Source organism: Pleurodeles waltl, chromosome 2_2, assembly GCF_031143425.1.
Source record: "Pleurodeles waltl isolate 20211129_DDA chromosome 2_2, aPleWal1.hap1.20221129, whole genome shotgun sequence".
NCBI lineage: Eukaryota > Metazoa > Chordata > Amphibia > Caudata > Salamandridae > Pleurodeles > Pleurodeles waltl.
In genome coordinates this window covers 454,248,714-454,276,403 of record NC_090439.1, presented here as the reverse complement: position 1 = coordinate 454,276,403, position 27,690 = coordinate 454,248,714, and the positions used below count along the sequence as shown (strand labels likewise).

The 27,690-nt window shown below is 46.0% G+C and overlaps 1 protein-coding gene across 2 annotated transcripts in view; it reads left to right on the top strand.

The window, feature by feature from the left end:
• Positions 1-27,690, top strand: part of RNMT (RNA guanine-7 methyltransferase) — a 152,195-nt gene that overhangs the window by 61,517 nt on the left and 62,988 nt on the right. For both annotated transcript variants that reach the window (XM_069219918.1, XM_069219917.1), the window contains exons 7-8: positions 695-859; positions 21,476-21,593. In XM_069219918.1, the coding sequence (XP_069076019.1) occupies positions 695-859; positions 21,476-21,593 (283 nt within the window). The remainder of the gene's footprint in view (positions 1-694; positions 860-21,475; positions 21,594-27,690) is intronic.

Below are 27,690 nucleotides of genomic sequence, written 5' to 3'. Positions count from 1 at the left end.
CTCCTTGGAAATTATTTGATGGAGTTGGGTGTAAGCTGCAAAAGAATGAGCAAGATGGGGTGCAGCACAGCAAAAAATGGCTTGAAGGAGTTGAGTACGTGCAGTTGAAGGAGCTTAGGGGACGAGGAGTAGGATACTAGGTAATGGTGTATGAAATATATCCCTTAACTATTTTGTTTTTGTTTAAGATAGTAGAATTACAATAGGGAAGGATATTCAAAATATGGTCTGCTAAGAGAATTACTAAATTCTTCTATTTGGAACCAATATTATTTTAAAAATGTGTTTTGATTATTGTTTGAACAATTTGCAGAACATATATTTCTGATGTTTGGCTAGTACTCAAGTATGACCTCTAAGAGTTACACTTTGCTCGACCCATGTTGTGTCTGTGACTTTTACCTCCTATGTTACATCCTACCTGGACATGAGAATATTTTAGTGAGAGGCGTCCTTGTGTTCCTTGATTGATCTCTATTCTGCTACTGAATTGTAGATCATGTAATATCTGTAGGTAATCCAATATATTGAAAACCATCACAGCTCCTTTACTTGATTTTGCAGTAGAAAATGCAAAAAAATGATTACACGCTTATTGTGCTTGATATAAGCATTCCTGTAAAACTTTCAATGGGTTGCTGTATTTTATTTTGATAAATGTTTTTTTTTATTTATTTATTTATTTTTTGTATAGAAAGCGTCTGGAAGAATCCGAAAGTGACTCCTATGGGAATGAGGTGTACAGGGTCAAGTTCCAAAAAAAGGGGGACTACCCTCTGTATGGTTGCAAATACGACTTCCACCTGGAGGGAGTGGTTGATGTCCCAGAATTCTTGGTATATTTCCCTTTATTGGTAGAGTAAGTCTGTTTTATTTCACTTGCCTCTATGTTTGTATTTTTTCATTTGTAAACATTTTGTGCGCAACATCAGCAAGAAATCAGCTGGCATTCTTTTTACCTGATGTCTTATTTTTATCCAGTTCATACCTGTCATGTCCCCAAGAGCCTACAGTGACCGTATTTTCAATGTCTAATTATTTTGCCGATGTATCCTTCTGAATTGCAGTCACTTTACCCTGGTCGCTGGTGTTCTGTAGTTACCTATCTATAAATAGAATGCATTCCCATTTTCAATGGTTTAATACTTTGCTACTCGGGACGAGCTGTTAACACTATTTTCAAATTTTGCTAAATAAAAAAACATTGTAGTCTCATTTGTTGACTCTTTCAAAGGTGAATTTCTGTGCCCTTGAGGTAACAGGAGATGTTATAATTTCACTTGGAACCTTTATTGTATTAGAGGTATTGTTCTTCACATGATATCAGTATGTTTACAACATGTGGAACACAGTGGTTGTACACCTTTGCTCTCTTGCTTAGTATCACCCAAGTGTCCTTTCTGTAAACTTCTCCTTGACATTTCTCCTTCTGCTTTTTCTGGCCCTTGCTGTCTCCTTTTGCTGTACAACACCTCTACAGCCATTTTCTCCTTCTTCCACTACTCCTTTCTCATCGGCCATACCTCTTTTCTTGTCCCTATTTTTTTCATATCTTTTTCAGTAACCCGTGTTCATTCCTCCTTTATCACCTCTCTTATCCCCTTTTTTCTTGCTATCTTTACTTCCCATTCCCACTTCAATCACCACCTGGCTTTCTCACTCCATCTCCTTTTACCTGCCTCAAACTTCTAAATTATCCTACGTTGCCTATTTCCTGTTTCCCATACCCACCTCCATTCCCAATTTGCTGATGGCCCTCCTCTGCTTCCTCCATCTCCTCCCAGTGTCAATACCGAGCATGTGCTCACTCTGTGTTTTATGCAGCACAAGACACGCCTGTATATTTCTTAGTGGAGTCTACTTCAATGAACCCCTGAGAAATCAATTTCATAAATACATCATTTGATCCTTTTTTTCCCTTTCTCATTCTCCTGTAACACTCCATTCTCACATTCGCTGTGAAGTTGATCACAAACCCTTTTGAATGAGGCTGTCATATTTCAAACCTAAAATGTCTGTTAGAGAAACTAGACCAAAGATTCAGAAGTATTTATGAGTCACTAAGTGCAGTCACAGTAAAACTGGTGAACTCTCTGGGCAGTACAAACTGCACTCACAGGTAGCGAAGAAGCTTGCTTTGTTTAAAGGACCATGCAGCTCGGAGTTTCCGTAGAGACTGTTGTGAACAGAGGTGATGTTCTACTACAAAAGCAAATCTTGCTGCTCCTCCCTTCAAAATCCCCAAAATGTGTAGTGTGTTTTTAATTGTATAAGCAAAGTGCTCCTGCTTTTCCCCAATTGTCAGTTGAAGAACTTGCCTGAAACTAGTAGTTGGGTGTTAGCCCCACCTGTTCACATATCTGTCTGGCCTAACTCCCAACTTATAAGTGCACCTTAGCTCTTAGATTCAACAACCTCCACTTGCTTCCCACTTTTTCCTACCTCTCCATTTAAGGACATGAGGCCTTGGTTGCTTTTTTTTGCCTTGGTCCCTAAGGTCCAGAGCGAGCGTCCCCTGTGCATCAACATCCTCCAACAAGAGTTACATCTGCTAGTCGGGCACTGTTAGATGGGGTCATTTTCCATTTAGCTTGAAATTGTTTAAACGAGAAACCGCAGACCTCCCCAAGGAGGTTGACCTCAAAAGTATGATCTGAATATAACATTGGATTTTTTTTATTGAGTTCCAGTCGAGATGTAAATTAAATTCAAAGCACAAATGTATATTTTTTTGATTCCTAAACTAAAACATCAGAAACCATTGGAGCATGCTGCATGACTTTCTATTTTTTTTTTTTTTCATAGAGCCAGCAGTATTTTTAGGGAGTTAACAAGCTATTACAGTTATGAATAAGAAAACATGATTGTTCCAGTAGGGGTACAGTCCTCTTTACTTTTCCAGTAGTTTGATAAATACCCTACATTTTTTCCTCAGTGCTTTGCCCTGATCTTTCTTTGTTGTATTGGTTAAATGCAAAGTTTTCCACCATTTGGATAGGCTAATAAATGTCCTACCACTGAGCAGTTCGTTGTAAGATAGGGTCTGCTTTGGTCATAGACTTTTAGGATCTAAGCTAGATAAACGTGGTCGTAGCATTACAATCAACGCAGTTCTTGTTTAGATCTTCATTGTGTTTGGTGTGTTTGTCACTCAAGATTCAGGAAAGATATTCCGGTTAGCAGCATAATTGTGAAACCAGACTTCAATTTCTGGCCACCTTCTCCATCATCTGTTCCATCAATTGTCCTGTATTTTTAAGCAACCATACAGTCTGATTGGTAGGCGAGTTTTTTTTTCTTCAGATCCGTTAGAGGCAGCACACAACATAGGAGTGTGAGACAATACATGCCTGACTCCATTGTCAGAGTCCTTACCCTTAATACAGTAACGTGGAGTTATGTTCCATAATACATTGAACTGGGTAAACATCTAATTAAATCAGTGATTTTACAGCTAATGTTAAGCAGAAAGTATCAACAAGATCGTTACTTCTTGTGCTGACCCAAGTGCGGTTCCTTTTGATGAACCACAGCAGAACATGGGTAAGGAGCAGTCCAATAACATGGGTAAGGAAGGATAATGTGATTCATGCCGTTTTCTGAAACAGAAGAGGGTAGCGAGAAACTACTAATGGTTTTAAGGATTCTCAGTAAACCTATGTAGAAATGATTCTTTCACATCAGAAATTGTCTCAGACTTGCATTTCAGAGATTAGGAATCTCTTGTCTTTTGAGTTTGCAAAGGCTGTGATTCACAAAAACAAAAGGTTTAGCAACCACAAACCTTTAAAAAAAAAAAAAAAAAAAGACTACCCGTTTATGGGTCGAAGAAATCTTCCTGACTCATAACACTTCTTTTGTGACCCATTACAATTCACAATTAGGCAGGGACATGAAAGAGCGATCCTTCCTATTTGGGATTCGCACTACCAGTGGTTTGTGAGAACAAGCATTTGAGCAGTTACTGACCCCTTAATTGGATTGATAGCTGATTCGCAAAGGAGGAGTTATCCTGGTAGGACAGCTTACCCTATGGCTGTTGTGTTGGTGTCTTTGGGGGAACAGGTATCAGTCCGTGTGTATAAGATCACTATCTGCGGCACCGGTCCCATTAATTGACAAAGGCTGTTTTGTTCCCCCAATGTTCCCCATTTTGAAATACAAATACAGTGATTGTGTTTTTGTTGTCCCTTTCAGGCTTTCATCCCTGCATGTGCACCAAATCACAGGAGGTCTCAAATTGTGACCATCCTAATTAATATTCATTAGTTAATTTTGTGACCTAGTAATGGACAATTTGCGATGAGACCAATTAATACATTGGTTGCATAACAAATTTCATTTCCATTTCACGCCCTTATGACCTAAGTTTTGCATTTGTGAAGGATTACTAATTTACCATTGTTCCTATAATAATCATACCTCCATTATTGGCACACTTGTGGAGATGAATTCATTATTCCCACACTGAAATGATGATGATAAAGGAGTTATATGTTTTTAGCCAAAATAAATTCTCTTTCCAAAACACGTCTGCAGTTGCATGATCGTGTTGCCCTAGTATCAATTTCCGATCAATAGTGAATATCATAAGTAGTTTTTGTCAATTTAGTTTAGAAAAGTATTTTTAAAATGTTTTTAATTTTTTCGTTAAGTGAACCCGCATTCAACAGAATCACATCAATCAGTTTTCTCTCACACACACCGTATATTATAACTGTACAGTGAATTCATGATTATTACAAAGACTCATACGTTTTTGTACCCTCAGCTTCTTGAAGTATATTATAATAATCATTTCAAATGTTGGTCATTTTTAATGGCCTTATGGTTACCATATCGGGGTCTTATGTGCCAGTCAGTCAGTTCCTCCCAGCCTTCTTCAGATCTGTACTTATACTATATATATTAGCTCTTCCCTTTGCTAGAAAATCCATTATGTGAAAGAGAGGGAGAATGAATACAACCTAAACGAGAAATCAAATTAAATAAAAATTGCAATAATAATCAAAATCTCAATGTTCTCACACACGTAATATAAACAATATGAAATCACTCTATAGGTCAAAAATGCATCTTAAAGAGTTTACTAGATATTTGTCTATATAAAGTCACCAATTTTCCAATATTCAACGCGGGATTGCCCTTGCGCAGGATGTCTAGTGCTCGACCTGGAGAAGGCCTTCGATTCCTTGGAATGGTCTTACCTGTTTGAGTCACTGCACCGATTTGGGATCGGCTCACATTTCCTATGCATGACCCAGCTGTTGTATACTCTGCCTCGATCTAGGGTTAAGGTTGGCACACTCCTATCTGACCTGATTGAGGTGGGTAGAGGTACTAGACAAGGCTGCTGTTTTCTCTGGCTATGGAGTTCAGTAGGACCGGGCGAACTTGGGATATCCCATTGGGTGACTGCCTACAAATCATCTCTCTATATGCAGACAATCTCCTTTTGTATCTCCGAGATGTTGGCAACGTCTGTAAAGAAATGGCTCCTTGTTGCAGTTACCCCCCACTTTTTGCCTGATACTGATGCTGACTTGACTGAGAAGTGTGCTGGGACCCTGCTAACCAGGCCCCAGCACCAGTGTTCTTTCACCTAAAATGTACCATTGTTTCCACAATTGGCACAACCCTGGCACCTAGGTAAGTCCCTTGTAACTGGTACCCCTGGTACCAAGGGCCCTGATGCCAGGGAAGGTCTCTAAGGGCTGCAGCATGTCTTATGCCACCCTAGGGACCCCTCACTCAGCACAGACACACTGCTTGCCAGCTTGTGTGTGCTGATGGGGAGAAAATGACTAAGTCGACATGGCACTCCCCTCAGGGTGCCATGCCAACCTCCCACTGCCTGTGGCATAGGTAAGTCACCCCTCTAGTAGGCCTTACAACCCTAAGGCAGGGTGCACTATACCACAGGTGAGGGCATATGTGCATGAGCACTATGCCCCTACAGTGTCTAAGCAAAACCTTAGACATTGTAAGTGCAGGGTAGCCATAAGAGTATATGGTCTGGGAGTCTGTCAAAAACGAACTCCACAGCTCCATAATGGCTACACTGAATACTGGGAAGTTTAGTATCAAACTTCTCAGAATAATAAACCCACACTGATGCCAGTGTTGGATTTATTAAAAAATGCACACAGAGGGCATCTTAGAGATACCCCCTGTATTTTACCCAATTGTTCAGTGCAGGACTGACTGGTCTGTGCCAGCCTGCTGCTGAGAGACGAGTGTCTGACCTCATGCGGTGAGAGCCTTTGTGCTCTCTGAGGACAGAAACAAAGCCTGCTCTGGGTGGAGGTGCTTCACACCTCCCCCCTGCAGGAACTGTAACACCTAGCAGTGAGCTTCAAAGGCTCAAGCTTCGTGTTACAATGCCCCAGGGCACTCCAGCTAGTGGAGATGCCCGCCTCCTGGACCCAGCCCCCACTTTTGGCGGCAAGTCCAGGAGAGATAATGAGAAAAACAAGGAGGAGTCACTGGCCAGTCAGGACAGCCCCTAAGGTGTCCTGAGCTGAGGTGCCTCTGACTTTTAGAAATCCTCCATCTTGAAGAAGGAGGATTCCCCCAATAGGGATAGGAATGTGACCCCCTCCCCTTGGGAGGAGGTACAAAGAGGGTGTACCAACCCTCAGGGCTAGTAGCCATTGGCTACTAACCCCCCAGACCTAAACACGCCCTTAAATTTTGTATTTAAGGGCTCTCCCTGAACCTAGAAACTAGATTCCTGCAACAACAAGAAGGACTGCCCAGCTGAAAACCCCTGCAGAGGAAGACCAGAAGACAACAACTGCCTTGGCTCCAGAAACTCACCGGCCTGTCTCCTGCCTTCCAAAGAACTCTGCTCCAGCGACGCCTTCCAAAGGGACCAGCGACCTCTGAATCCTCTGAGGACTGCCCTGCTTCGACGACGACAAGAAACTCCCGAGGACAGCGGACCTGCTCCAAAAAGACTGCAACTTTGTTTCAAGAAGCAGCTTTAAAGAACCCTGCAACTCCCCGCAAGAAGCGTGAGACTTGCAACACTGCACCCGGCGACCCCGACTCGGCTGGTGAAGAACCAACACCTCAGGGAGGACCCCCGGACTACTCTACGACTGTGAGTACCAAAACCTGTCCCCCCTGAGCCCCCACAGCGCCGCCTGCAGAGGGAATCCTGAGGCTTCCCCTGACCGCGACTCTCTGAAACCTAAGTCCCGACGCCTGGAAAAGACCCTGCACCCGCAGCCCCCAGGACCTGAAGGACCGGACTTTCACTGCAGAAGTGACCCCCAGGAGTCCCTCTCCCTTGCCCAAGTGGAGGTTTCCCCGAGGAAGCCCCCCCCTTGCCTGCCTGCAGCGCTGAAGAGATCCCTTGATCTCTCATTGACTAACATTGCGAACCCGACGCTTGTTCTAACACTGCACCCGGCCGTCCCCCGCGCTGCTGAGGGTGAAATTTCTGTGTGGGCTTGTGTCCCCCCCCCGGTGCCCTACAAAACCCCCCTGGTCTGCCCTCCGAAGACGCGGGTACTTACCTGCAAGCAGACCGGAACCGGGGCACCCCCTTCTCTCCATTCTAGCCTATGCGTTTTGGGCACCACTTTGAACTCTGCACCTGACCGGCCCTGAGCTGCTGGTGTGGTGACTTTGGGGTGGCTCTGAACCCCCAACGGTGGGCTACCTTGGACCAAGAACTGAACCCTGTAAGTGTCTTACTTACCTGGTAAAACTAACAAAAACTTACCTCCCCCAGGAACTGTGAAAATTGCACTGTGTCCACTTTTAAAGTAGCTATTTGTGAATAACTTGAAAAGTATACATGCAATTGAAATGATTCAAAGTTCCTAATGTACTTACCTGCAATACCTTTCAAACAAGATATTACATGTTAAATTTGAACCTGTGGTTCTTAAAATAAACTAAGAAAAGATATTTTTCTATAACAAAACCTATTGGCTGGATTTGTCTCTGAGTGTGTGTACCTCATTTATTGTCTATGTGTATGTACAACAAATGCTTAACACTACTCCTTGGATAAGCCTACTGCTCGACCACACTACCACAAAATAGAGCATTAGTATTATCTATTTTTACCACTATTTTACCTCTAAGGGGAACCCTTGGACTCTGTGCATGCTATTCCTTACTTTGAAATAGCACATACAGAGCCAACTTCCTACAACGTCCCTCCCGATATTGCAGTCACCCTACATCGTTTTGCCACACTCTCCGGCCTGCGTGTTAATTGTGCGAAATCGTGCCTTTTTCCCTTTTGATCCGGGACTGCCAGATCCGAGGCTGCGAATTTCTGGAACGGATGTCCCCTAGCAAGCCAGGATGTTTATCTGGGCATACAGATATTCCATACAGAGAGAAACCTCCACGATAGCAATCTCAGCAGAGCAGTGTCCTCCATCTGGTCACAGATGATCTTCTGGCAAACTTTACGACTCTATGTAGCCTGTAGGATTGCCCTCTTGAAAATGGTAGTCCTTCGTTGACTCCTATACTACTTCTCTAATTTGCCCCATTATGTCACAGCTGGCTTCTTCCATGATTTGGAGCTTAGAATACTGGATTTCATTTAGAATAAAGGCTTCTGTAGAGTGGCGTTGAAAATGCTCTATTTACCCCTGACCCAGGGTGGCCTCTCGGTTCCGAACATGGAACATTATTACCTGGCTTCCCAACTTGAGTGGGTGGCTCGTTGGCTGGCGGGCCTCCAGCTAACCGATACTGCAACCAATTTTCCCACCCTGGACACTAACTCTGATATTGCATCTCTTTCGCCCCCTTACTAGATCGCGGCCCCCTGCGGAGCTACTGCTAAATGTAGCTCACCGCTGTTACCGGATGTCCCTGCGTCTCACAAGCGACACTGTTCCCTATGCTCCAGCACTGTCCTTACTGGGTGTGCAGCACGACGCGCTTTTCACAACCATCGCTGAACTGGGTCCTTGGCATGCAGCTGACCTACACATTCTGGGTGATCTCTTTAGCGAGGGTGGACTGATTCAGTTTGCTGAGATCTCAACGGAGACTGGGCTGCCATCAGGGGAGTTTCTTTTGTACAATTCGCTGCTGAGGGCACTGTCGTGCGGATGGGGAGATATGACTTCTGAACCCCCCGCTCCCAGCTCCCCCCCTACCTACCGACCTACTGGTGCAAGATTTACAAGTTATGGGACAAGATAGACACCTGATTCGATGGTTTACTGATGCGCTTAGAGCACTTACAATGAATACTCACTCTACTTTGCGAACCACTTGGGCGGGTGATCTAACTAGACCTTTCACCGATGCTGCTTGGTCGGGGACACTATCCAGCCATACTAATGTCCCCCTCAATGCCAGATTCCACCTTATTCAATTTTACATATTTCACAGAGCTTATCTCACGCCAGCCTGCATTAACAGATATTTTAATTGCGTGGATTCCGCTTGCCCTCACTGCAATTTAATTGGGACTGACTTCCTTCATATGTTCTGGTCTTGTCCTTCCTTAAACACTTATTGGCATGGAGTTACATCATCCCTATCTAAATATACGTCACGTCAATTGCTGTTAGATTGCGGCTCCTGTTGCTTGGGTCTTTTCCCGAAAGCCAAAAAGCATAAAGCGTCCACAAGATTCCTGGACTTAGGTCTTCTGACAGCCAAGCGTCTCATTACTAAAAGGTGGAAAGCCACTGAATCCCCATCGGTACTGGCTTGGAGGTGCTCCTTTATGATATGGGCGGAGGTGGAGATGGGTCGCATTGCGAAGTGAGGATGCTATGGGCATGCGTAGATATCCCTTGGGTTGTGAACGGGCTTTAAGTTTTGTTATCAGTTCCTCTTGTATTATGTAATTCTTTTTCTCACCGCAGTTGCTCCTACAAATGCATCAATAACTTCCTGAATGAGGGACCTTGTTTATGCCAGAGCTGAGCTGACCCTAGATTTGTTGGAAGAGGTTCATATAACTTATGGAGCCACCTCTTGCATGATGATGTTTTCTAGTGCATTCTTAGTTCTTTGCCACCTTAATACAGCTGAGTATACTGCTCATGTCACTATCACTTTACTGTACTGAACGCAATTCACTGTTTCTCCGTAATGGAGTTCGAATGTGTACATTGTAAGATTGCTACCTATGTCTGATAAGTATCAGTGCCAGTGCCAACCAAATCTGTACGGTATAAACTGGAGCTATGTTAGATGGATAAAACCAATTTAAAAAGATTTAAAAAAATAATAAATAATTAGTCACCAATATTCATTAGAGGTTCCTGTGATGCTCAAAGTGTTTTTGCTGCAAGGAGGCAAGAGATCAGTTTGGATGAAGCTTAGGCGTACCACTCTGATGTAGACCGAAGATTATTATTTAACACACCTGTGAACAGCCTCTGCGTTGCGTACTGCTGGCCTTTGTGTATGCTTTTACGATACCATATGAGTTTAAATGTATTTAGGTGCGTATTGTATCTAACAGACTTTCCTTGGTTGCATTTGAAGACCTTTAGAGAGAGATTTGTTACTCAGGCCCTGTCATTTTGGAACTAGTTGATTCTTAACCCTCAAAATCCTGTGTTTCTGCTGATAGCATCCTCTTGTAGATCAATACAGATTAAACAGCTAGAAACAATTTTTAGGAACTTAATCTGACAAAGTAACAGATATATATATTTTGTTAATTCTTCTGTGCCCCTAGAGAAACATTTGAGTTGGAGTGTTATATCTTGCTATTTAAAAGTTTACATAGGCTCTCCATTTCTTTTCTAAAGGTGATAGTGTCACCATTACTACAGCAATTATGAAGTTGCAGATTTTACAATTACTGCAATGTTATCATGGTTGGCAGGACAAGGTGGAACTTAAAAAAAAAAAATAATAAAAAAAAAAAATGCCAAAGGTTCTCCAGGATTACTTATAAGCACACCCATTTGCGAGAAAATCTCTCTAGTCCTTTGTAGGCCTCTTCATCGCTGGTTCAAGATAGGATTCATTTTTGCTCTCAGTTGCCTGTCCTGCGGTATTCAGTTCCACAACTATCTGAAGAACAGTGTTGCTGTTTACAGTCATGCCCATAGTTTGAGCTCCCAGTGCAAACAGATCTTAAGGCCACCAAGAACAAAAATCATTGCAGATGGAGACCAGCTGTTTCAATTTCATGCATACGGTTTGAAAACATTTAATGCACAAATCAAACTGCTATATTTTAGGAATTTTGATGGAGAGTTCTAACTTTAGATTCCTCCCCTCGTAACTATTTCCCATATGTCAGATTGAACCCAAAAATGTTTGAAGCTGTACTCCTGTTGGCTGATGGGCGTGACGTGTGGCACCCCAGCCACCTTGATCTTCATGTAAATGGCACACCTGCATGCTGGCGTCCACTGCTTCTTACTTTGCTTTCAGATGCGAATCCGGAGTTCTACACCTTTTATTCTCTAATGAGAATTTTCTCTTAAAATTTTTCAAAAGGGTTTCCCAGTGTGTGAGGAAAATGTTCCCCCCCTTTTTCTTTTTTTAAAAAGGGTTTAATTCTTGTAGGCACTGATGCAAATAAATGTCTGTGACAAATCGGGGGTGTCTGTTTAGAACTTGTCTCCAAATCCTCCCAATCTTGTGCCCAGATGAATGCAAAGGCCTTACAAGATTGCGATGCAAAGCTGTATACTGCAAAACTCCAGATAGTTTCCAGTTGAAGTCTAGAGGACTGTCTTATTCACACAGCAGATTTTTGGCCAGGACAAAGTCTTTGGGAAGATCAAAGAAGAAACATAAGTAGTCTATGTGGGAATCTGCCAATTCCTGACAATAATTACCTGCAGAGATGGCGCAAGGGCATCCACTTGCTGCACGGTCTTGCTGCAGATCTCCAGAGGATCCGATTCAGGGTCTGGTCCCGATGCACCCAACCTTTCCGGGTACCTCAGCGTTGTTGCAGCAAACGAAGGCCTTTAGGGAGGCCATGCAGCATAATTATGCATGCTTCTGGCTGCTTCTGGCACGCTAACATGCCCCAAGGATTAGCAAGGGCCTCCAGGCAGGCTACCTCCCACCGGGTTTGCCCCCTATGCCAGCTGTGGCCCTCGAACCTTCTTTGGGGTCCACACCAGTATGGTGCCATCTTTAGTTCTGGCACCATGCTTTTACTGAGGTGCTTCAGCCTGGCCAGGCACATGCCGAACTCCCATTGCCATGTAATGAAACTCTTAGGGATATGCTTTTGAGCACTTAGGCAAAACCATCTTCTGGCCCTCCGGTAAATAGACAAGTCGCTGATGGCCAGACCAGCTCCAGGTGATGCTCATTTTCTTCCACATGATGAAACTCTGGAGAGCTTGGTGATGCAGTTGTACCCCACCAAAGTCATCACTAATGCCTTTCCTACTACTACTCCCGATCATAGATCCAAGCATATGGAGGCATTTGGCATGCCCATGTTTCCCTCTGTCTGTTTTGCCCAGTGTTCAGTAAATGCTAATTGCCTCCTTTGGTGCTATTGCCATGCTCTGTTGGACATGGTTGGTCAGATCTTACTGTTGGTCCCTGATGACTTATGGCCGTCATTAGCCTAAACTATTCATGGCGGCTGGGATATGGCTAAATCTGTTGTCTTGCCTGGGTACAACTGACTGGTTGGGACGGGCAATTGGCACAAGCCTGGTGCTTTAGTGCCATGCTCAGATGAAGTCCGTTGACTTCTCAGGGAGTGTCAAAGCATCCTTGATGGATATGCCATTCAATAGCTTTTGCCTCTTGGGTGTGAATGTGCACTTGGCCATTAAACTGTTTGAAGAAAGTTGTGCCACAGCTCCTTCATTGGGGTCTCTCCACATTTGTCAGGCAGTTTTCTCAACGGTTTTTGTCTCTTTATGACGACGTCAAGGGTTTAGCATATAGACAGTGCTAGACCCCACCTTTGGCTCTACAAGACCCTCAGTCCTTGACAACTCACAGCTCAGTCCCTGCCCCTCCGGCAACAACCTCAAAACTGCTTTGTGCCCTTGCATCCTTTGCAACATGCAGCCATTCTGTAAAGGAAGGAAATACCATTTTTTTTTAGGGCTGGCTAAACATCTCTTCTGACTGATGTGTCCTAAAAATTATCCAGGGAGGCTAGGCACAGTATCTTCCACCACCATCAGAACAGTTGATGGAGGACCATACTCATGGAGGACCATATGTCTGTTTTGGTGATGGAAGTGCACATCCTTTGGCCAAAGGAGCCATAAAGAGGGTTCCTGCCTCAGAAGTAGGAACTAGGTGTTTTCTGCTGTTTTCTTGTGTTGAAGCAGTTTGGAGACCTCACTCCTATTCTAGACCTTACCTCTTAATGCCTTCCTGCGAAAGAACAAATTTAAGATGCTCATGTTGGTTGAGTTTCTATCTGCACCTGGATCCTGGAGACTGGATGGTAGCATTGAGCCTGCAGGATGCTTAGTCCAGCAGACTTATGTGTCGTTATTTGCAGTTCAGAGTAAGCTAGGAGCATTTTTAATTTGCGATTCTCACCAGTTTTCCTTGGGTGTTCATGAAAGTGATGGCAGTGGTCACAGCACACATTTTGGAAGTTGGGGGTACCAGTGTTCCCCTACCTTGACAACTGGCTGTTGAAGACTTGCTTGCCCCATACAGTCGTAAACCACCGTCTGAAGATGATGAAATTTCTAACATTGTTGGGGTTCACTATCTATGTGCTAAAGCTTCACTTGACTTTGCACATTCTCTTGTTCGTTGGAGCAATCTTGGATACAGTGCTGTTCTGTGACTTTCCACCACACCAAAGAGTCCATGACTTTCAAGCTATGATCCTGGATCTCAGTGAGATCGGCTCTCAGGCTTTTGGGCCTTTTGGCCTCCAGCATTCTGCTAGTCAACCATGCCAGGTGGTATACGAGGGCTTTGCAGTGGATCTGAATTACCAGTCGGTACAGCACCTGAGAACCCTGTGGGATTTCATCCATGTATCTGAGGAGACTGCAAAAGATTTGCAGTGGTGGCTGATCGACCGTATAGAACCAGCGGCAGACCTCTCTCCTCAGGCCACCTAGAGCTGACGATGGTGACTAATACATCACTGCTAGGTTGGGAAGACCATCTAGGTGCTGTGGAGATCAAAGGACTCTGGTCCCGGGCAGAAACCCTGCTTCACATCAATCTTTGACATTGTGGTTGGTTGGTGTTGGAGTCCATCCTGCCAGACATCAAAGGGAGGCTGGTTCAGATTCTTACGGACACCACCCCTGCCATGTGGTACTACAACCAACAGGGCGAGGTGAGGTCTTCAATCCTATGCCAGGATGCTCTTTGCCCCTAACTGTGAACCACCTGGTAGGATCTTTAAATGACAGGGTGGACAAACTTGGCTGCCATCACTTAGCGGATCATGAATGGCAGTTAACACCCAGAGGTGGTACAAGGTGTTTTCCAACAATGTGGAGAACCTTGATCCACCTCTTTGTTACAGTTGAGAAATTGCAGTGTGAACACTTTTGCTCACTGGGGTTTCCAAGAAGAAGGCTCTCTCTCTCAGAAATGCATTCTGCCTAGAGTAGGGCTTGTGGCTCCTCTATACCTTCCCGCCTCTCCCTACCCTGGCTCTTATCTGAAGAAGCTAAGCTACAACTGTGCCCATGTCTGCACCCAAAACAAGCTACCACTTCTGGAGGATCTTCTGTCACAGCAGAGCAGGGCTGAGAACTTGGGCCTGCGTAGTCTGCATCTCCATGTGTAGAGTTTCAGAGGTGGCAGTTGATCCTGTTTGATCTCTCTCCTAAGGCTGTTGATGTTATCTTGACATCCAGGCACCCTTCCACAAATTCACTGTGCCCCGGGCGCTGAGGTATGTTTTTGGTTTGGTGCGACAACCCCCAGGCCAGGCTGCCAGTAGTCTTGTTGTTCATTTTATCCTTGGCCCAGTAAGGATTTGCAGTGGGCAGTGTTAAAGCCATTTGTTGGCTTCTTTGTCTTTTTTTTTTTTTTTTGCAGTTGCCGATCAGCCCTCCCTGTTCAAATCCTCCTATGAGATGACTTTTCTTAAAAGTTTGCAAATGCATGTTGGAGCCAAAGCCTTTTGTGATGCCACAGTGGGACTTTGATTTCTCATTCTTGAAATGTGTACTCCTTTTGAGTGGATGCACAGATAGCCATTATGCCTCCTGACCCTGAAAACGGTCACATAGGTTTGTCGCATGTGTAAACTTCAGACCCTTTCAGTCCAGTCACCTTACACAACCTTTTTTTTCTTCCCCAGAATAACTGTTAAGAACTTCAATCAATCATTTCTAGAGCGCACTACTCACGCATAGGGTCTCAAGGCGGTAGGGAGGCTCCTCAGAGATTAGTTGAAGAGCCATGCCTTGAGGTCCTTCTTGACCTGAGGCAGCGATGGCGACTGTCTGAGGTGCAGTGGTAAGGCGTTCCAACTTTTAGCTGCCAGGTATGAGAATCTTCATCTAGCTGAGGACTTCTTTATGGGGGGTACGTTGGTGAGCGACTGTGGGGACGAGGGTAAAGGTCTGGAAGAGGAGTACCAGGTGATGCAGTGGTTGAGATAGATGGGTCATCTGTTGTGGAGGGCTCTGTAGGCGTGTGCAGGGATTTCCAAGTTGATCCTCTTCTCTATGGTGAGCCAATGGAAGTTCTTCAGGTGTTCTGTAATGTGTTCTCGGTGGGGGATGTCTAGGATGAGTCTGGCGGCAGCATTCTGAATTTGTTGCAGCCTTGGTTTTTTTCATCTTGGAAGTTCCATAGAGGGCGTTGTCGTAGTAGAGTCTGCTTGTGATTAGGGCGTGTCACAGTTTTGCAGCTGTCGTTGGTACCCCACTGAAAATCTTTCGGAGGAGTTAGAGGGTGTGGTAGCAGGTGGAGGTGACGGAGTTGACGTGCCTGGTCACGGTGAGTGTTGAGTCCAGGATGACGCTGAGGTTTCTAGCATGGTCTTTAGAGGTAGGGGGCCTGCTGAGTGTAGAGGGCCACCAGGAGTCATCTCAAGGTGACTGGGACGATCCCAAGATGAGGATCTCGGTTTTGTCAGAGTTCTGCTTTAGGCATCCCTCCCTCATCCAGGTTACGACTGCTTCCATTCTTCATGGCTGTTGAGGGGTTCTCTGTCAAATAGAGGATCAGCTGGGTGTCATCAGCTTAAGAGACGATGCTCATACTGTAGTTCCTGACCATGGGGGCGTGTGGGATCATGTAGACGTTGAACAGCATGGGACCCAGCGATGATCCTTGGGGTACTCCACAGCTGATGTCAGTGGGTTCTGATAGGTGTGGCGGGAGCCTGACTTTCTATGTTCTGCCTGTTAGGAAGGAGTGTATCCATTGAAGGGCCTTGCCGCATATGCCTGCCGCATGGAGTCTTGCACATATTGTACAGTGGGGCACTGTATAGAAGGAGGCTGAGTGCTCCTTTAGGATGAGTGCTGCTGTTCGTCTGTGGTCGAGGAGGGAGCGATGTCTTGTACCGCTGTGATCAGGATGGTTTTGGTACTGTGGTTTGTGCTGAATTATAATTGGGAGACGTCCAGGATGTTGTTGCCTTTGATGTGTTGGTGTATGTAGGAAGTTGGCTCTGTATGTGCTATTTCAAAGTAAGGAATAGCATGCACAGAGTCCAAGGGTTCCCCTTACAGGTAAGATAGTGGCAAAAAGAGATAATACTAATGCTCTATTTTGTGGTAGTGTGGTCGAGCAGTAGGCTTATCAAAGGAGTAGTGTTAAGCATTTGTTGTACATACGCACAGGCAATAAATGAGGAACACACACTCCGAGACAAATCCAGGCCAATAGGTTTTGTTATAGAAAAATATATTTTCTTAGTTTATTTTAAGAACCACAGGTTCAACTTCTACATGTAATATCTCATTTGAAAGGTATTGCAGGTAAGTACTCTAGGAACTTTGAATAATCACAATAGCATATATACTTTTTACATAAAACACATTTAGCTGTTTTAAAAGTGGACACAGTGCAATTTTCACAGTTCCTGGGGGAGGTAAAGTAATGTTAGTTCTTGCAGGTAAGTAAACCACCTACGGGGTTCAAATTGGGGTCCAAGGTAGCCCACCGTTGGGGGTTCAGAGCAACCCCAAAGTCACCACAACAGCAGCTCAGGGCCGGTCAGGTGCAGAGTTCAAAGTGGTGCCCAAAACACATAGGCTTCAATGGAGAAGGGGGTGCCCCGGTTCCAGTCTGCCAGCAGGTAAGTACCCGCATCTTCGGAGGGCAGACCAGGGGGGTTTTGTAGGGCACCGGGGGGGACTCAAGTCCACACAGAAAGTACACCCTCAGCAGCGCGGGGGCGGCCGGGTGCAGTGTGCAAACAAGCGTCGGGTTTGCAATAGGATTCAATGGGAGACCAAGGGGTCTCTTCAGCAGTGCAGGCAGGCAAGGGGGGGGGGGGCTCCTCGGGTAGCCACCACCTGGGCAAGGGAGAGGGCCTCCTGGGGGTCACTCCTGCACTGAAGTTCGGATCCTTCAGGTGCTGGGGGCTGCGGGTGCAGGGTCTTTTCCAGCCGTCGGGATTTTAGAGTCAGGCAGTCGCGGTCAGGGGGAGCCTCGGGATTCCCTCTGCAGGCGTCGCTGTGGGGGTTCAGGGGGGACAACTTTGGTTACTCACAGTCTCGGAGTCGCCGGAGGGTCCTCCCTGAGGTGTTGTTTCTCCACTCGCTCGAGTCTGGGTCGCCGGGTGCAGTGTTGCAAGTCTCACGCTTCTTGCGGGAATTGCAGGGGTCTTTAAATCTGCTCCTCTGGAAACAAAGTTGCAGTCTTTGTTGAACAGGGCCGCTGTTCTCTGGAGTTTCTTGGTCTCTTGGAAGCAGGGCAGTCCTCTGAGGATTCAGAGGTCGCTGATCTTGGGGAAAGCGTCACTGGAGCAGGGTCCTTTGAAGGCAGGAGACAGGCCGGTAGGACTGGGGCCAAAGCAGTTGGTGTCTTCTTTTCTTCTTCTGCAGGGGTCTTTCAGCTCAGCAGTCCTCTTCTTCTGTAAGTTGCAGGAATCTAAATTCTTAGGTTCAGGGAAGCCCTTAAATACTAAATTTAAGGGCGTGTTTAGGTCTGGGGGGTTAGTAGCCAATGGCTACTAGCCCTGAGGGTGGGTACACCCTCTTTGTGCCTCCTCCCAAGGGGAGGGGGATCACATTCCTATCCCTATTGGGGGAATCCTCTATCTGCAAGATGGAGGATTTCTAAAAGTTAGTCACTTCAGCTCAGGACACCTTAGGGGCTGTCCTGACTGGCCAGCGACTCCTCCTTGTTATTCTCATTATCTCCTCCGGCCTTGCCGCCAAAAGTGGGGCCGTGGCCGGAGGGGGCTGGCAACTCCACTAGCTGGAGTGCCCTGCGGTTCTGGAACAAAGGGGGTAAGCCTTTGAGGCTCACCGCCAGGTGTTATAGCTCCTGCCTGGGGGAGGTGATAGCATCTCCACCCAGTGCAGGCTTTGTTACTGGCCACAGAGTGACAAAGGCACTCGCCCCATGTGGCCAGCAACATGTCTAGAGTGTGGCAGGCTGCTAGAACCAGTCAGCCTACACGGGTAGTTGGTTTAGGTTTCAGGGGGCACCTCTAAGGTGCCCTCTGGGGTGTATTTTACAATAAAATGTACACTGGCATCAGTGTGCATTTATTGTGCTGAGAAGTTTGATACCAAACTTCCCAGTTTTCAGTGTAGCCATTATGGTGCTGTGGAGTCCGTGTTTTACAGACTCCCAGACCATATACTCTTATGGCTACCCTGCACTTACAATGTCTAAGGTTTTGCTTACACACTGTAGGGGCACAGTGCTCATGCACTGGTGCCCTCACCTATGGTATAGTGCACCCTGCCTTAGGGCTGTAAGGCCTACTAGAGGGGTGACTTATCTATACTGCATAGGCAGTGTGAGGTTGGCATGGCACCCGGAGGGGAGTGCCATGTCGACTTACTCCTTTTGTTCTTACCAGCACACACAAGCTGGCAAGCAGTGTGTCTGTGCTGAGTGAGGGGTCCCCAGGGTGGCATAAGATATGCTGCAGCCCTTAGAGACCTTCCCTGGCATCAGGGCCCTTGGTACCAGGGGTACCAGTTACAAGGGACTTACCTGGATGCCAGGGTGTGCCAATTGTGGAATCAAAAGTACAGGTTAGGGAAAGAACACTGGTGCTGGGGCCTGGTTAGCAGGCCTCAGCACACTTTCAATTCAAAACATAGCATCAGCAAAGGCAAAAAGTCAGGGGGTAACCATGCCAAGCAGGCATTTCCTTAGTGTAGCTGAGTGTTGATTGCTTTTTCGGCGTCTTTCGCTGGGAAGGGTAGCGGTGAGCTCTTTTCTGCAGAAAGCAGTGACAGGTTTTCATGTTGGTCGGGCTATTACCCTTCTGTCTTTTTTTGGCCCACCTTATCTCTTGAAAGAGGAAGAGAGACTTCATTGATTAGGTCCCAAAATATCCATCAGTTTCTACATTGATCACACCAGACGCCATCAGGTTGACCATCAGCTGTTTGTGGGTTTTTTGGGGGTGCTGAAAGGCGAGTCTGTGCAGAAAAGAACTATTTCTAGGTGGATAGTCCCCTGCATTAGTATCTGTTAGGCACCACCTAATAAGCAGCAACCCTGAGGGGTTAAAGGCCCATTCCACTTGAGCCAAGGCTGCTACAAATGTGTTGGTATATGGACTGCCTATCTTGGACATTTGTCAGGCTGCTAAATGGGCTTCAGTGCACACGTTCACAGAGCACTACTGTCTTGACAGTCTGGTCCTATATAGTATCAATCAGAAGAATAATTTACTTAGCTTTTGTAACACTTTTTTCTGCTCAGTAGTTTACCTGCAGATTCCTCACCCCTGCCCCACCTCACCATTCTGTGGTATGGAGTCTCTTTTTTTACATCTAAAATGGTCCCAATCGAGAAATCTGCGCACTGGTCATGAGTAGGTAATATATGTATCTGGTTTTCACTTCCAGAGTGGGTAGAAGTTGGTGTGGAGCCACACTGTGCAATCTATCGACGCAGAGGAGCATTGCTTTAGAGTTTTAGGGATCCAGTCTGCCATGGAATTACAAGGTGAGGGGTCTACAGTTAGAGTATCCGCCAGAAAGAGTGTTAGACAAAATAAGTAATTTATTCATTATTGTCAACAATTTTATTTTGATCTCTTCTCGTGCATTTTATTGTGCAGCAATGCTTAGGTCATTTGATATGTTGTTAGTACTGGCACAGGCGAAACTGATAACCCATTAGCCTAGTACTGTAGAACCTCCAAGGCCTAAGCAGTCAAAGGGCAGACCCCCAAACAGGACCTTTACAAACTCAAGGCGTTTAGTCATTTGATGTGGGCACTGCAACAGTGGTCCTGTTGGGGAAACAACACAGAATCCCCCTTCTTCGCCTCCAGATGAATCACTTATTGAAAAGGAGGGGCGATTTTGGTCAGTGTCAGTAGGTGATAAGATTCCGTCTTTCCTCTTCCTTCCCTCATTCCTCAACTTGTCACCACGTTCAAAGTATTGAAATGACATACGAATATGATCACGGCCTTGGAATTATGTGGTTAGCAGAAGACCAAATTATGTTGCAGGGTTAAAAAACGTATGCAGCTTGAAAAGGCAAATGATGCTGCGTTATAGGTCTCATTCAAATACTGTATAATCTTGCTGCTTTTATATATTAACACACATGGAGACAAAATAGTCCCAGATCTATGTAAAATACAAAGTTTTCCTAAATATTGAAAATAGTTTTCTTCAACAGATAAGAATTCTGTCTTGCATGGCAGCTCAAGAACACCACTGACCATTCTAACTCCAACTGCAAAACACCGTGCGTTACAAGATATGTACACGTGTATGCTTGTTTTCTGTTTCTGCATTCCGCAGGAAACGAGCCTACATGCTTATGTTGCTTTTAATGAATCTGGTCGTCTTTCACTGTGTCAATCCCAGTCGTGTTTTGGGTCTGGTCTTCGGTTTTGTGTTTACTATAACAGTTTGAGCTTTCGAAGCACTTATTTCCCTAAGAATCTGCCCTCCTGAACAGTATAGCCGCTACATTTATATGATCTAGGTGTCTCACTGTGCAGCACAGTAATATTCAAGGCTTCAGCTCTGCTAAAGTGCGTCTTTTTCAGATGGCTCCCCCGTGTACTTGTTCCTTCTCTGTTCCTATCACTGTCCTTCGTCCGTTTTTCTTGTCCGCATCCGTCTTCGCCATCCCGTGTTTCTGCTGCCTCCCTCCACCCGTCCTCTCTTGACATTAAGTTGAAGTATGTGCTCTGGTATCATCAGTGCAGTGCACCCTAGGTGAAAGTTAAAGGCCTGGCGAAGCCAGGGCTCCCTTCTCACCAATTGCTGTTACGTACTTGAAAGAATGGGATGGAGAAAGTTTGTACCTGAACAGTATGTAATCTGCATACGTTAAGTGAGTGTAATCCTGTTTGCAGGCACAAGATGTCACTCTCGTAACAGAAATGTGTTGCTTCCAGTAATCTGTACTTTTGTGTATTTTTTTACAGAATGGCAAAGAAGTACAAGATGAAACTTGTGTACAAAAAGACGTTTCGAGAATTCTATGAAGAAAAAATTGTCGATAAAGAGCACAGAAATCTGTTGGAGCGCATGCAGGCATTAGAGGTAATTGAGAATAAAGTAATGTCTATACCCCGAGTGGCTCTTTGTAGTAGCCTTCTGTTTTCTGCACACCCTTTCTTGTGTAACCAATGTAAGGAGTCACTGATTTTCTATAACAAAACCAAGCAGCGATGTTTTTTTTAACCATTTGGAGCTCATGCGTAGCCCGTTGTGCGGCAAACAGTATTTACTTCAGCAAAGCTGACCTCGTGTCTGGCTCCCGGCCACACCGGCGTGTCTGATAACTACCGTGGAAAGGTGAACAGAACAGGATGCACACAGGATGAGTCCAAACATTCCTTCTCGATTATAGCAGCCTCAGTTTGATTATTATGTGAACAGTGGGGTTTCCCCGGTGCAGGAACGGCATACAGAACAATTTGGATAAATACCCCTTTTTATTGCATGAATAGAAAACAGGCTGCCTTCTGTGCCGATTCCACGCAGTGGGGGTTCTCGTACGAATCAATGTGTTGCGACACATTTATTTCCTACGGTTTATTTAATGCATGACGTAAAATGAATCTAGCCAAGCACATGCAGGGCATTGTTTGCTATTAAGCAGGTAAAGCGTAAAAACAGCACCCCATCAAATTACTTCCATATTGTTCATAATGTGCTGCTCTGCCTTGAATCTTTAATAGATTCTTTTGCTGAGCCGAGAACTTTGTACTTCTACAATGCAGCATTAAAGGAGTATATTTGATACAGTCGTCTGTGTTAATCTGTGAGTTTTCACCACCGACGTCAGTAGTTTTAAAACCTGCTCTCGGAGGCGGTTTTAAAATTCTTATCATACGTCTGCCACCAGGTACTCTGAGGATTATCGCTGGCTGTGTTTAGCGAATTAGATCTGTTTCAGCAGCAGACTCCTTTGCATGAGCTCTTCAGCCTAGCATTCTTTCTGGGACTTTATTTTCCTGGCTGTCCTTTGCCCTTGAGCTGTTGCCCCAGAAGTGCTTCCGCCTTTAGACGTCTTCTGTTTGACGCGGTCTGGGTCCGTGTTCTATCTCACTGGAAGGAAATGCCTCCTTGGCATGGTTCCCCCCTGACTTTTTGCCTTTGCTGATGCTATGTTTTGAATTGAAAGTGTGCTGAGGCCTGCTAACCAGGCCCCAGCACCAGTGTTCTTTACCTAACCTGTACTTTTGTTTTACACAATTGGCACACCCTGGCATCCAGGTAAGTCCCTTGTAACTGGTACCCCTGGTACCAAGGGCCCTGATGCCAGGGAAGGTCTCTAAGGGCTGCAGCATAGCTTATGCCACCCTGGGGACCCCTCACTCAGCACAGACACACTGCTTGCCAGCTTGTGTGTGCTGGTGAGAACAAAACGAGTAAGTCGACATGGCACTCCCCTCAGGGTGCCATGCCAACCTCACACTGCCTGTGGCATAGGTAAGTCACCCCTCTAGCAGGCCTTACAGCCCTAAGGCAGGGTGCACTATACCATAGATGAGGGCACCAGTGCATGACCACTGTGCCCCTACAGTGTCTAAGCAAAACCTTAGACATTGTAAGTGCAGGGTAGCTGTAAGGAAATGCCTCCTTGGCATGGTTACCCCCTGACTTTTTGCCTTTGCTGATGCTATGTTTTGAATTGAAAGTGTGCTGAGGCCTGCTAACCAGGCCCCAGCACCAGTGTTCTTTCCCTAACCTGTACTTTTGATTCCCCAATTGGCACACCCTGGCATCCAGATAAGTCCCTTGTAAGTGGTACCCCTGGTACCAAGGGCCCTGATGCCAAGGAAGGTCTCTAAGGGCTGCAGCATGTCTTATGCCACCCTGGAGACCCCTCACTCAGCACAGACACACTGCTTGCCAGCTTGTGTGTGCTGGTGAGAACAAAACGAGTAAGTCGACATGGCACTCCCCTCAGGGTGCCATGCCAGCCTCTCACTGCCTATGCAGGTATAGATAAGTCACCCCTCTAGTAGGCCTTACAGCCCTAAGGCAGGGTGCACTATACCATAGGTGAGGGCACCAGTGCATGAGCACTGTGCCCCTACAGTGTCTAAGCAATACCTTAGAGATTGTAAGTGCAGGGTAGCCATAAGAGTATATGGTCTGGGAGTCTGTTTTACACGAACTCCACAGCACCATAATGGCTACACTGAAAACTGGGAAGTTTGGTATCAAACTTCTCAGCACAATAAATGCACACTGATGCCAGTGTACATTTTATTGTAAACTACACCCCAGAGGGCACCTTAGAGGTGCCCCCTGAAACCTTAACCGACTATCTGTGTAGGCTGACTGGTTCTAGCAGCCTGCCACCCTAGAGACATGTTGCTGGCCCCATGGGGAGAGTGCCTTTGTCACTCTGAGGCCAGTAACAAAGCCTGCACTGGGTGGAGATGCTAACACCTCCCCCAGGCAGGAGCTGTAACACCTGGTGGTGAGCCTCAAAGGCTCACCCCTTTGTCACAGCACCGCAGGACACTCCAGCTAGTGGAGTTGCCCGCCCCCTCCGGCCACGGCCCCCACTTTTGGCGGCAAGGTCGGAGGAAACAAAGAAAACAACAAGGAGGAGTCACTGGCCAGTCAGGACAGCCCCTAAGGTGTCCTGAGCTGAGGTGACTCTAACTTTTAGAAATCCTCCATCTTGCAGATGGAGGATTCGCCCAATAGGATTAGGGATGTGACCCCCTCCCCTTGGGAGGAGGCACAAAGAGGGTGTACCCACACTCAGGCCTAGTAGCCATTGGCTACTAACCCCCCAGACCTAAACACGCCCTTAAATTTAGTATTTAAGGGCTCCCCTGAACCTAAAACATTAGATTCCTAAAAACTACAAGAAGAAGAGGACTGCTGAGCTGAAAAACCCCTGCAGAGGAAGAACAGAAGACACCAACTGCTTTGGCTCCAGACTTACCGGCCTGTCTCCTGCCTTCCATAGAAACCTGCTCCAGCGACGCTTTCCAAGGGACCAGCGACCTCTGAATCCTCTGAGGACTGCCCTGCTTCGAGAAAGACAAGAAACTCCCGAGGACAGCGGCCCTGCTCCAAAAGAACTGCAACTTTGTTTCAAGTAGCAGATTTAAAGACCCCTGCAACTCCCCGCAAGAAGCGTGAGACTTGCAACACTGCACCCGGCGACCCAGACTCGACTGGTGGAGAAACAACGCTTCAGGGAGGACCCTCCGGCGACTCTACGACTGTGAGTAACCAAAGTTGTCCCCCCTGAGCCCCCACAGCGACGCCTGCAGAGGGAATCCCGAGGCTCCCCCTGACCGCGACTGCCTGAACTCCATTTCCCGACAGCTGGAAAAGACTCTACACCCGCAGCCACCAGCACCTAAAAAAACGGAACTCCTGTGCAGGAGTGACCCCCAGGAGGCCCTCTCCCTTGCCCAGGGGGTGGCTACCCCGAGGAACCCCCCCCTTGCCTGCCTGCAACGCTGAAGAGATCCCTTGATCTCTCATTGAAAACCATTACAAACCCGACGCATGTTTGCACACTGCACCCGGCCGCCCCCGCGCTGCTGAGGGTGTACTTTTTGTGCTGACCTGTGTCCCCCCCCGGTGCCCTACAAAACCCCCCTGGTCTGCCCTCCGAAGACGCGGGTACTTACCTGCTGGCAGACTGGAACCGGGGCACCCCCTTCTCTCCATTGAAGCCTATGCGTTTTGGGCACCTCTTTGACCTCTGCACCTGACCGGCCCTGAGCTGCTGGTGTGGTAACTTTGGGGTTGCTCTGAACCCCCAACGGTGGGCTACCTTGGACCAAAAACTGAAACCTGTAAGTGACTTACTTACCTGTTAAAACTAACATTACTTTACCTCCCCCAGGAACTGTGAAAATTGCAGTGTCCACTTTTAAAACAGCTTATTGTGTTTTATGTAAAAAGTATATATGCTACTGTGATTATTCAAAGTTCCTAAAGTACTTACCTGCAATACCTTTCAAATGAGATATTACATGTAAAATTTGAACCTGTGGTTCTTAAAATAAACTAAGAAAATATATTTTTCTATAACAAAACCTATTGGCTGGATTTGTCTCTGAGTGTGTGTTCCTCATTTATTGCCTGTGTGTATGTACAACAAATGCTTAACACTACTCCTTTGATAAGCCTACTGCTCGACCACACTACCACAAAATAGAGCATTAGTATTATCTCTTTTTGCCACTATCTTACCTGTAAGGGGAACCCTTGGACTCTGTGCATGCTATTCCTTACTTTGAAATAGTGCATACAGAGCCAACTTCCTACATTGGTGGATCAGCAGTGGGGTACAAGACTTTGCATTTGCTGGACTACTCAGCCAATACCTGATCACACGACAAATTCCAAAAATTGTCATTAGAAATTGATTTTTTGCAATTTGAAATTTTTCTAAATTCTTTAAAGTCCTGCTGGGGCCTTGTGTTAGTCCCTGTTAGCATTGCTTTCAGAGTTTAAAAGTTTGGTAAAAGTTTGAATTAGATTCTAGAACTAGTTTTAGATTCTTAAAAAGTATTCCAACTTTTAGAGGCATAATGTCTAGTGCAGAGATGAATGTGGTGGAACTCGACACCACACCTTACCTCCATCTTAAGATGAGGGAGCTAAGGTCACTCTGTAAAATAAAGAAAATAGTAATGGGCCCCAGACCTTCCAAACTACAGCTCCAGGAGCTGTTGGCAGAGTTTGAAAAGGCCAACCCCTCTGAGGATGGCAACTCAGAGGATGATGATAGTGACTTGGAGGGTGATTCCCCCTACCAGTCCTATCTAGGGAGGACCGGGCCTCTCAAGCCCTGACTCCAAGCATAATAGTCAGAGATGCTGGCTCCCTCACAGGAGGGACCAACCTCTCTGAAATCACTGAGGATAACTCCAGTGAAGAGGACATCCAGTTAGCCAGGATGGCCAAAAGATTGGCTTTGGAAAGACAGATCCTAGCCATAGAAAGGGAAAGACAAGAGATGGGCCTAGGACCCATCAATGGTGGCAGCAACATAAATAGGGTCAGAGATTCTCCTGACATGTTGAAAATCCCTAAAGGGATTGTAACTAAATATGAAGATGGTGATGACCTCACCAAATGGTTCACAGCTTTTGAGAGGGCTTGTGTAACCAGAAAAGTGAACAAATCTCACTGGGGTGCTCTCCTTTGGGAAATGTTCACATGAAAGTGTAGGGATAGACTCCTCACACTCTCTGGAAAAGATGCAGAATCTTATGACCTCATGAAGGGTACCCTGATTGAGGGCTTTGGATTCTCCACTGAGGAGTATAGGATTAGATTCAGGGGGGCTCAAAAATCCTCGAGCCAGACCTGGGTTGACTTTGTAGACTACTCAGTAAAAACACTAGATGGTTGGATTCAAGGCAGTGGTGTAAGTAATTATGATGGGCTGTACAATTTATTTGTGAAAGAACACCTATTAAGTAATTGTTTCAATGATAAACTGCATCAGCATCTGGTAGACCTAGGACCAATTTCTCCCCAAGAATTGGGAAAGAAGGCGGACCATTGGGTCAAGACTAGGGTGTCCAAAACTTCCACAGGGGGTGACCAAAAGAAAGGGGTCACAAAACCTCCCCAGGGGAAAGGTGGTGAGACAGCCAAAAACAAAAATAGTAAAGAGTCTTTTACAGGCCCCCAAAAACCTGCACAGGAGGGTGGGCCCAGAGCCTCTTCACAAAACAATTCTGGGTACAAGGGTAAAAACTTTGATCCCAAAAAGGCCTGGTGTCGTAGCTGTAGTCAGTCTGGACACCAAACTGGAGACAAGGCCTGTCCCAAGAAAGATACCACTTCTAACTCCCATCCAGCTAAAACTGGAATGGCCAGTCTCCAAGTGGGATCAACAGTGTGCCCAGAGCAAATCAGGTGTCACACTGAAGCTACATTAGTCTCTGAGGGTGGGGTGGATTTAGCCACACTGGCTGCCTGGCCCCCTAACATGCAAAAATACAGGCAGCAGCTCTTAATTAATGGGACAAGTGTAGAGGGCCTGAGGGATACAGGTGCCAGTGTCACTATGGTGACAGAGAAACTGGTTTCCCCTGGCCAATACCTGGCTGGACAAACTTATCCAGTCACCAACGCTGACAATCAGACTAAAGTACATCCCATGGCTATGGTAACTTTAGAGTGGGGAGGGGTC